The 11,791-nt window shown below is 44.9% G+C and overlaps 1 protein-coding gene across 1 annotated transcript in view; it reads left to right on the plus strand.

Annotated features, from left to right (window-relative positions):
* Positions 1–7,832, plus strand: part of fbxl17 (F-box and leucine-rich repeat protein 17) — a 203,665-nt gene extending 195,833 nt beyond the window's left edge. Inside the window, exon 10 of the mRNA XM_076270375.1 lies at positions 5,459–7,832. Within this exon, the coding sequence (XP_076126490.1) occupies positions 5,459–5,596 (138 nt within the window). The 3' untranslated portion in view covers positions 5,597–7,832. The remainder of the gene's footprint in view (positions 1–5,458) is intronic.
* Positions 7,833–11,791: the final 3,959 nt, after the last annotated feature.

An 11,791-nucleotide genomic window follows, 5' to 3' on the forward strand; every position in this document is an offset into this window, starting at 1 on the left:
AGTGGGACTGCTCACAGTGTGCAGATAAACTCTACTCTATCTCTCTATCTGTGTGTGTGTGTGTGTTTGTGAGGGGTAGGGGGAGAGAGACAGAGAGATTGAGTTGGATGGAGAAAAAGAGACACTCTTAGCTCCAGTGGAAGAATAGATAGATTGCAGATAGAGAAACCTGTGTGTGAGCATTGTTGCAAGTGTGTGTGTGTGTGTGTGTGTGTGTGTGTGTGTGTGTGTGTTTGTGTGTGTGTGTGTGGCTAAGGTATGTTGTGTGCCCCAGAGGGAACTGTAAATGTGTTGACAAGACTGAAATGAAGTGGGACCCCCTGCGAAGACTCTCTTTAGCGTGTGAGCCGCTGAGGTCGCTTCTTGCGGCTCGATGTTCTCCCAGCACAGCAGAGGCATTAAAACCTGTAAAAAAAAAAAAAAGCTAAACGGATTCTGCCGCATGTGTTATGACATAACCAGATTTTGTCTCCATTTCGCAATATGTTTCTGTCTCTTCTCGCTTTTCTTTTTTTATTTCTTTATCACTTTCTTTCAATGATTTTTTTCTCTCAATCTCATTTTTCCACCTCTCCCTCTCTTTGTCACATGCATGTGAGGTGTCTCAGTCGGAGGCGCTGGCGTGAGGACTGTGATGCGCTTAGACAGATGGGATTTCCTCCCGTGAGGGGGCAGTGGAGGGACCTCAGCAGAATGGACTGGAGTGGGTTGGAGTGGTGGCTCTCCCAGACCAGATCTCTGGATGATGGGCCAGTCAGAGAGAGATGGATGGACGTGGGAGAGGTGGAGGAACCTGGACAGAGAGATTAAGTGCGGAGAGAGGATGGAATTGCCCACACAGATAATGGCTGCCTTTAACTTTTTCTTCCCTTTGTCTCCACTTCTTTCTCTCTCTCTCTAACTGTCTCCCTCGGAGTCCTTTTCTCCTCTTTTGCCCTCTTTCCACTAAAGTTAGCGCACACTCATTGCGTGCCATGGTGGAATGGGCTAGTCGGTAACTAAACGTCTTTATATCTTCTGGGGCCGCGGAGCAGCGGCAGTGCGCCCGAAGGCCGAGCTGTTTTTTAAGAGCGGTATAAATCTGCCCTCTTTAAGCCCTCCCACAGACACTGGCTCTCCAGACGGAGCGGAGTGGAGTGGAGTGGAGCGCGCGCACCCTTTCCCCCTGATTTAGAGAGCCTGCACTCAGCATTAACCAAATTCCACTCAGCCGCACTGAGCACTGCGCTCGCTTCCCGCCCCTCATTTAGATAATGCAGAGTTACGACGCGAGCCGCGCATCTGGCACGCCAACAAGATGGCTGCCGAGGAGACTGGGAGCGAAGCTGTGTGTTTGAAGTCGTTTAAAAAGACTACACTCTTTTTTTTTTTTGTGTAAATGCTCTGAGCTGACGAGGGGTTGATGGTTCACTGAAAAAAACAAATGTCTTGTCGCGGAAGTGTAATGCAGGTTACAAGGGAGCTTTTTGTAAGCGAGCGGGACGCTTCAGTAGCAGAGCACAGTGGGCTTTATTTCATCTCGTAAACTCCACCCTTGCACGGCAAGGTAAACGCCACCTTGTTTGGCTTTTCAGGCTAGGTTGATGTTAACCGAGACGAAGCTTCTGCGTGCAATGCAACTCGGATGCTAAATAAACAGAGCTTAGTCCATAAACGCCAGGCTTCAGTAGCTCAGCTTAATGCTGCCCGTTCACGTGCATTAATGGCAGTGTAGCGCTGCATGTTGAAGGAGGGTTTGTGTCGATTTTGTGTCATTCTTCATCACATTCTTCATCACATGCCCGTCCAGCACAATGGCTGGGTTGTGCTCCTAATGCCGGACTCCGAGACCCCAGACGGGATTTAAGATTGCTGTTCTGTCTGATCAGCATAAGACTGAGGACCACACAAACCCCTGACATTTTTACGGCGGGATCTTTCCCGAGCCATGCACCAGAACATGCCTGAATCCTCCTGGAACACCACATAAAACAGGCAGGCGTGCACGCAGCTCAGGCACGGCCTTAAACCGGCGCGCCCTTGTAAAAGGAGACGCATAAAGATTAAGAGAGGAGGTGATAAACATGCTAGCCGAGGCGACCCTGAGCAGCGGGCTTAGGTAACCTCTAACTGGGCCCCGGCACCCCTGACCTTCCTCAGCTCACTCTCTGTTCCCTCCTACTGTGCTGTGACACCATGCCTAATGACCGCACATGTGTGACCCTGCAAGGCGAAACCAGTCGCTTTAGTAAAATTTACTTAGTTTACTTATAAACTAAGCTTTCCAATGAAATGTATATCGGGGGTATTGCAAAAAGTATCGCTAAGATAACCGCATCCAAAGTTGGCATGGTTCTCCCATCACGATACGCCAGAAGAGGAGAAAATCACCTTTTTATGTAAATTGTCACGTGCGATAGTGTGAGGGTACAGTTATTATTAGCCTTACGGTAGCGTGACTTTGAAGCGAATGACTGACTATGTGCAGTTTCATCAACCGTGCAGCGAGTGTCTTTTTCTGCCCCCTAGTTAATACCTAGGACACTCATAAGGTAATATAATTAATGTATTTCGGGGAAGTAAGGGGAGAGGAAATTCTGTGTACACAGAGCGTGTATACTTTTAAAATGCGCAATGGAAATGGAAAACTTCTCCTGGTTCCTAAAATGACGCCAGGATATTTCTAAAAGTTCGTGCTTTTGACTGTTCGTGCCCTGAAAGGCAAGTCTTTCACATTCATATTCAGTTACATCTGCCAAGATCGATAGAGAGCTGACACATTGAGTACATTTTAGCTCTACCGTAAAACCTTATAGCAGCGTGGACAAAGGGAATGACTGCTAATGTGTTGAATCTTCACCTAAATAAAGTCAGGGCTTAACAGTCAAAACGTATGTTTTTCTGTAAAATTTGTTCACAATATGAAAGTGTAGACTGTATACTGTCGAATTATGCGAAATCGTGAAATTTGACATTTTAACCTGTATGTTTGTTTATCGTGGATTTTCTCAAAATAGCACCATGCGCAAAGCGACTGGTTTCGCCTTGCAGGGTCACATGTGTCTGGAAGCCTCTGCTGGGGGCCAACTGGGTTCAGATGGGGGTGGAACTGGGCGCTGATTTGGGATGATGAGGGAAATATGTGAAAATACCTTTACTAACCCACACACACACACACACACACACATACACACAGGGTCTGTTCCAAACAGAAGGCATCTGCTCTGTTGACTTGCTGTCGTGATGTGAGAGGTGTTTCACAAGATAAGACTTCGGAGTTTCTTCTAAGAACAATGGTTTCGATTGGTCTTTTAAGATAACATTGGCACTAAGGTATGACGTTGGCCCGCAGCAAGAACATTAAACTAGCTTACATAAGCTATCAGGCTAATGTTCAACAATGACGGCATAATCAGATTGTATAGTGTTTGTAGTAGTATGTAGTTGTAGTATAGTTTTTGGAAAATTGAAGTGAAGAACTGTCAAGCAAATTACATTTCATTACAATCAGCAGCTGATAGTTTTTGGAAAATTGAAGTAAAGAACTGTCAAACAAATGACATTTCATTACAATCAGCAGCTGTAACAACAGCTGCTAATTGTATTGGGGCAGCCATGGCCTACTGGTTAGCACTTCGGATTTTGTAAACCGGAGGGTTGTCGACCAGTAGGAACTACTGAAGTCCTCTTGAGCAAGGCACCTAACCCCTCACTGTTCCCCGAGCGCCGCTGTAGCAGGCAGCTCACTGCATCAGGATTAGTGTGTGCTTCACCTCACTGTGTGCTGAGTGTGTTTCACTAATTCACAGATTGGGATATTTCCCTCACGGGATCAAAAGAGTATATATACTTACTTACTTATACAGTTTTTTCCAGCATCTTAGTTGACTTTTCACAACTGTTTTGTGACTGTTTTGTGACTGTCACTGACTTGTGGGCAGTAGAGGATAGAGGATGCCATGAATCTGCCTTCATAAATGACCGTTACAGTGTTTGTTACAGTTACAGTATTTTGAAGGTTTCTTAACAGACAGGAAAAGAAAGTTCAATCGGTTTGGAACGACACTGCCACACTCCCCTGTTAGGCATCTTATAAGACAGCAGTTTTTACCATTTGGAACACAAACTTGCACACACACACACACACACATACACACACAAAGGCACTTACACAGATAAACTTTCTAAGTGTTTGCCAGCCATATGGCGTAGCATTTTGTGAACTGAAGACTATGTGAAAGACAGATCCCAGTGTCAGATGCATCATATCCAAACTCAATGTGGATGACAGGCACCCAGATCTGCAGCAGGATGTATCCAACCACTCTGCATTGACCCCAATTTCAATCACGCACCACGCACCTCCCACAGCATAAAGAATATCAATCCCTGTGAGCCTGTTTTACGACACATTGATGTTCTAACTTTTAAGAGTTTACAAGTGTAGTCTTTGTTGTTGTACTACTGATGATGCTTGATTGCTACAATCATCAGTTATTTTGGGGCAATTTCAGACTTCTATGTCTACTCTGATGTCTACTCTAAAAACACGACTTGAGTCGTGTGACATTTTGTCATTCTTCTTCTCTTATAATCATGCTCTGTGCCATAATTGATATAGTCAACGAAGCCATAATGGGGAAGACTGATTGGGTAACAGGGGGGAGGTGTGTCTTGCTGCCTGCTCTCTCTGTGTTCATTAGGCGTTAATTATGGCCTTGCTGTAGTGCTCACTGCTATGTGTGTCCTCATGCTATACACTCATTAGTCTTGATTGTAATTAGACATTATTAGGAATTAGACATGTTTATCTCTCATTTAACTAAAGCAGCTCAAAGTGTTTGTATGTAAAAGAAGAATCAAAGTTTGTAGCCAATACAGAAACAATACTGATGGCGATGGGGACTCTGCAGTGTTGAAGAAAACAAGAGAAAAGACCATGTCCTATTGCCATGGGAACAAGAGAAGATGAAAGACCATGTCCTATTGCCATGGGAACAAGAGAAGAGAAAAGACCATGTCCTTTTACCATGGGAACTCCAGCGCTCAAGTGTTGCCATTGGACCTGGATGAGGAGCAGCACATAGACAGAGAAACATTCCCCACCGCCCAGTAGACTGTGTTGCCATTGCCAGAGTTTCTGATCACTGCTCTCTCTCTTCTCTCTCCCCCTCTCTCCCCCTCTCTCTCTCTCCCTCTCTCTCTCTCTCTCTCTCTTTTCTCTCTCTCTCTCTCCTCTCTATCTTCTCTCTCCCTCTCTCTCTCTCTCCCTCTCTCTCTCTTTTTTTTCTCTCTCTCTCTCCTCTCTCTCTTCCCTCTCTCTCTCTCTCTCTCTCTCTCTCTCTCCTCTCCCTCTCTCTCTCTCTGTCTCTCTTCTCTCTCTCTCTCTCCCTCTCCCTCTCTCTCTCTCCCTCTCTCTCCCTCTCTCTCTCTCCTCTCTCTCTCTCTCTCCCCCCCTCTCTCTCTCTGTGTGGTACAGGTGAATGAGGAGACTGTGGAGAGGCTGGTCCTGCAGTACCCCCACATCGTGTTCAGCACCGTCATGCAGGATTGCAAGAGGACTCTGGAGAGAGCTTACCAAATGGGCTGGAGTCCCAACAACTCAGCTGCCTCCTAGCCATACACACACACACACACACACACAGAGAGATACATACATAATCACACTCACATTTGTACATCACATTACAAACACACACACACACACACACACACAGACACACACACACACACACACACACACACACACACACGGGTACACATACACACACACAGAGAAGCAACAATATAACATGCACTCTTACCCATACACACACACACACACACTCAGACACGTATTACTAACATATAGCGTTGTTTTTTTATCCATCAATTGTACTGCAGTCCATCTGCACTCTTCTGTTTCAGTGAAACTTGTGAAGGTAAAACAGACACACAGAAGCACACACACAGCACACACACACACACACACACACACAGAAGCATATATACACACATGCAGATACACACACACACAGAAGCACATATACACACATGTACACATACACACATACACTTCTGTTTCATTGAAACTGTAGAGAAACTAGAAAGGTAAAGCAGACAAAGTACACAGACACACACACACACACACACACACACACACACACAGATCCTCTTGGCAGATAGACACATTTGCACAATGAATCTGGTACAAACAGTGTCTGATAGTGCTGATCATGTTCAGTGAGTGCATATCATATCATTCTGTAGTTTGTGAACCGTTTCCTTAGCCAGTCTTCAACCACATCTCCAGAAAAGCATTTACAGGATATTTTCTCTCTCGCTCGCTCTATCCATCTCATCTTTTCTCTCTCTCTGTGTCTCACACACACACACACACACACACACACACACACACACACATTATACATTGTGTTACAAATCATGCTATGTTTTTATTTGTTGTTTGTGATTTTGTGTTTCTCCAACCTGGTTTCATTTCAGTCCGGCATGACCGATACACACAAACACACACATGCCACAAATAGACTGGTGCTCTTTAGTTGCTAATGGTCTCCAAACCCAGTCTTCATTGAGATTTCACACGCACAGTCGCACACACACACACACACACACCTGACACAACCATGTTCAAATGAGTGAGTGGTGTGGTCTTGATGTCTATAGGGCTATATACACAGATATATAAATACATAAATCTATAGTCACATTAACTGGGGAATGATGTGAAAAGACATGTAATTGTGTGCTAAGCAGTATTAAGAGTGTATTGAGTCCGTAAGATCTCTCTCTCTCTCTCCCTCTCCCTCTCTCTCTCCCTCTCTCTCTCTCTCTCTCTCTCTCTCTCTCTCTCTCTCTCTCTCTCTCTCTCTCTGTCTGTCTGTCTGTCTGTCTCTCTGTCTGATGTCATTGATGTAATGGTATACTGACCTGGTTTGGAAAGACAAACTGTCTGCAGATAGAAACACAAGCACTGAGAACAACCCCAGTCTAAGAGCCGCTCTGTGACTTGCCCTCTCCGACTAGAACTAGTTATCTGATTTAGAAGAGGGGAAAAAAAAAACAGATTCTTTTAAATGCCTTCTACTCTAACTCTCTTGCAGATATTGTTTACTATGATGATACTGTAGCCAGCAGTTTCAACAACTGTATGACTGTAATGACCTAGGGATGAACAAAAAAAAAAAAAAACCGTAAAAAAAAACAACGGTAAAAAAAAATCCATTCATGTCCTGGAAAGGGAATTTGAAATTTTATACGAGTTCATATTAATCCAGCCTTGGAATGCTGGTGTGGTCAGCCAGTGCCAGCGCGGACCACAGTGCACCTGTCCACCACTGGGCCTCGCACAGAGAGTGGGAGGCCGCATTTTTTCAACCCCTAGTCGAGAGCGGTCCAAAGCGTACCGCTCGGATGTCCAGTAGAACAGTTCAGATGTCCATTTGTGACCTTTGTGTGGTGTTAGTGGCTGTGAGGGTCCCCCCCCCACACACACACACACACACACTCATACACACTCTAAGCAGGGTATTTCTATCCAGTGGAGCCAGAGTGGCTTAGCAGCCATAGCAGCTGGCCTCGGTCCCACAGCCCTGTGGACTCGTCCACAGAACTCCACTTCCCATCATGCAACGCTTCATCTCCCACCCGTTACCTATGACAACTGTAGATGAAGTCAAAGACTGTAAGAACATTTTTTTTTTTTCATTCTTTTTTGTCATCTTTTTTTTCCCTCCACTTGACAAATGTCTTTCACTGCTTGCTGTGGGCACTGTTTGATCTTTGATTTGTTAAGGCCGCTGTACAAAGACTGGATTTTCATAAGGAGAAATAAAACACTACTGCTTCTATTTACTTTGGTCTCTCTCGCATTTGTGTCTACCACTTCTTCATTTGTCCTGCGTTGCATTTGTCATGTGTCGATCCAGTGAAATTAAAACCTGCTGTAAACATTCCTATACACTACATTCCTGTAGGTTTCTCAACTCCAACAGTTCTGCAAATTCCTACAGTCTTGGTCCCTGTATCTCATTAGATCCTATCAGAATGGATCAGAGCTTTGAAATTGTTGGAATTCACTATTGTATTTTGGCAAGGACTCTTGACGGGGTTTTTTTTGTTTCCAAAGGTCAGTAGTTATGAGTTATGTGTATGTGCATTTGTTTATATCTGAATGTTTACCCTGATGTTTTTGTACATGCATTCTCGGACCCTTGACTACATACTGACAGGTCTGTGACCTCTTGAATATTAACCCATGAAAGTAATTAAAAACCCTCATAAAAACTATTTGTTTCCTAAATGTACAGTAAGTGGTTGCAGACCGTGACTGCAGGTCACTATAAAAAGAGTGCCTTTAATTACTTAATATCACCCAATGAACTGTAAAAACACTGCCTTCATCTTGGTGCCAATACTCTTAGCCTAACCTTAACCCCTGTCTACTAAAACATCCTAAAGAAGACAGTAACTGCAGCTCTCAATCTATTTGATCTACATGAGAAAGCCCAAGTGTGTCAAGGGCAGCAGCTCCAGGCCTCCTGAGATCACTCCTGCTCAGACGCGTCTGCTCAGAGCACGCTGGGAGTTTGGATTGAAGTGTCTCCTAAAAGGCATATGTTATACATTCTGTATTATTGCCTTTGGAAATGAGCCCTGTAATGTAAAGTAAGACCAAATGTTAAACACATGAAAAGCTCAGGAGTATTTGACCAAAAGCCCTGCAGCCTAGGCCATAAGTAAACGCCTATAAAGAGGGATTGCGCTCGGCGTTTGTTATTATATTGCTGGATCAGTTTATAAGGAGCTCAATTGAATCACTAATGGTTCATATCAACACTTCATTATCCCTTTGCCATCATATAATATTAATATAGGGTGCTCATCTGTAAGTTTATGTGTCTCACAATCTTGTATTTGTGTCATTGTACTTTTAATCACCAGTACCTGAGAGTTTCATCCCTCGTTCATTTTTATGAAATGACCAAAACCTCTTGGCTATCCCCCGCTCCAGACTATCTCGGTGGCAGGTCCTTCAGTGCCTTGGCCCCCAAACTCTGGAACTCCCTCCCCAGACCTCTTTGTGCCTGTCCTTCTCTTCCTTTCTTCAAAGCACATCTCAAATCCTTTCTGTTTAATGATCACTTCTCCACACCAAACACATAGCTCCATACAGATAACTTGTCTTTGTTGTATTGTTTTGTTTGTTTGTTATTGTGTTTCCTTGCCTTCCTACTATGAAGCGACCTTGGGTTTGAGAAAGGCGCTATATAAAATAAACGTATTATTATTTTATTATTATTATTCTCCGCAGGCCAATGTGTTGGGATTCTGAAGGGGGAGCATTCAAAGGGCCTCTCATCACAGCCCAGAGTGGCCCGATCCACTGAAGTGGGCCATTGGTTTGAGAACTCTCTGGACGTGTGTTCTCTGACTGCAGGCTACAGATTTCCTCATGAAAGGCTGAGACGCGTCGTTCACCCAGAGCTGTTTGACATCTCCATCAACCTGGCCCTCAGTGTGCCGAGCTAAGTTGCCAATTCAAGGTCAGCACTCGGCATGCCGAGCGCCACACACTCGCACGCTTCGAACTGACATGTCAGATTGCCTCTCAGCAGTCCTCCCGTCACACAAAGCACTCAAAGCCGTCATTCAATATGCTCAATCCCCCCACACTCCCAGAGACACAGAGAGAGACACAGAGAGCTGGGGCCTTTAAGTCCTAATTTCTCCAGAGTTTACATAGGCGCCCTATGCCATATGTCAGTAAACCAGATTCCAAAAGTGTCTCTGTGTGTGTTACCAGGAGAGTGAAACCGAGAGGCAGTAAAAAAGTTGAATGTGTATCAAAGCAACTTGCTTGGCTCCACTGTCTGGGATTTGGGTCAGATGAGTCAGCAAGTCGGTTGCAAAACATGAAAGCAGGAGAAATGGCTCTTCAGAGGAGTTGAGCAAGGGAGTGAAACCTTTCTGATGATATACACAAACACACGCGCACACACACACACACACACACACACACACACTCGCACTCACACTCGGGGCTCAAGGCACTCACACTTATGAAGTAAGAAGTATGTAGTGGATTCATCCAAAATCTTTACTTTATTACCATTATGAAGCAGTGAATTGCACAGTAATACATCTAATATTTCCACCCTAAAGGGAGAGCAGTTTCTCCGAAAGTTTCAGACAACTAATCAAATACAGGCAACCAATCATTACGCAGACAAACATGCCCGTTGGCCATGCAACCAATAGATAAGCGGAACACATAACTCTGTGCCTGTCCTGTCCAGTGCTGACCGTGCTGTTGAATACATCATCTGGCAGAAGTGGTTTCTTCTCTTCCTCCCAGGCCTTAGGCTTTCATGCAGACGCTGGTGTGGAAATGCTTTTACAAAGTCTCTCTGCTGTTACTTTATCTCTGGAATGTGGATTCATTCGCTGCCATTTGTTATCCTATCCCGCTTGGCTTCCGAACTCCTCTGCTGAATGACGAGCAGTTTGCGAACTCTTTGGCCAAAACTTCCAGTAAGTGCTCTGGCCGGTGGCGCTGTTTGGAGCCCGCCCGCCCGCCCGCCAGCTTGCTTAGTATGGGCCGCCACTGGTCCGTAAGAGGACTGGCCCGGAACAGCAGGGGAGAGGAGGAGGAGAGCTCTGGTCAAAGCCCCCCCGAGCCCTCACCTTACCTCGCCCTGCACAAATGGGCTCAAAGGAGGGTGTCGCTCCACTGAAGCTCACTTCACCCAGTGTATGAATGATCCAGAGAGATAGATTGTGTGTGTGTCTGTGTGTCTGTCTGTCTGTCTGTCTGTGTGTGTGTGTGTGTGTGAGAGTGAGAGTGAGAGTGTGTGTGTCTGTGTGTGTGTGTGTGTGTGAGAGAGAGAGAGTATGTGAATGCACATGCACTCAAGCATGAAATGTATGCATGAGTTGATACACCCTTCCTCCCTCTGTGTCCCCAGGAAGTTTATGTAGTTAGTGGTTGACCTGTGTAATCTTGAGATCCTGACTTCTTCGAAACCGTCATAAGCCCCACCTTATCATTTCTTTATGAGTGTTGAAAACGTTCAAGTGACGTTCACTTATAACAGAAGGTCAAGGCATCCCAACTTTCACACATCATTTTCTTTGTGAATTTACCGAGCTTTGACAGGCTTATCAGTTGGTCATATTCCCATGCCTTTATCAAATATCTCACCGTAACATAACCTCTCGTGTGCCATTTCATGCTAAATAAATTTTATAGTTATTAAATCCTGATCTATTGCTACTGATTATTACACAGATGAGAAAGCTTTTCATGGTTATCCTAGCTGTCTGTTTGAGTCTGATTGGTTCCACAAGCAGGTGTTAGCCATTAGGGTTTTAATGAAGCCATTCTTCTCATGGCGGTGGCTACGGCTAACTCTGTGTCAGCAGTCAATCTAGCGCAATAGCCCTCATTCCACAAAATACCACGAGTATTCCAAATAAGCTTCCTGACATTGCATAAACAAACCAGAATCATTTGGGGGGAAATATTGCAGAATTTGCCAGTTGGCCGACAGAATGTATTTGACACATCCCAACTCTTTTTTTCTTGTGGAGAGAATTCCTCTCATTCCCCATTGATTGCACAAACAATCCATTATTTCAACCATTGTCCTGCTATTCTATTAATACAAGACCTTGGATTTGACTGACTCTCTCAATTAGGCCCTGACAGACACGTGTGCGTGTGCGTGTGCGTGTGTGTGTGTGTGTGTGTGTGTCCGTCCGTCCGTCCGTCCGTGCGCGCGTGTGGAATCTATGCACTCCATTGATGTAG

The sequence above is a fragment of the Alosa pseudoharengus genome, unplaced genomic scaffold, assembly GCF_046254945.1.
Source record: "Alosa pseudoharengus isolate Yale_2024_CS ecotype anadromous, Long Island Sound unplaced genomic scaffold, YU_APseudo_1.1 YU_APseudo_1.1_scf_6, whole genome shotgun sequence".
In the NCBI taxonomy this organism is placed as follows: domain Eukaryota; kingdom Metazoa; phylum Chordata; class Actinopteri; order Clupeiformes; family Clupeidae; genus Alosa; species Alosa pseudoharengus.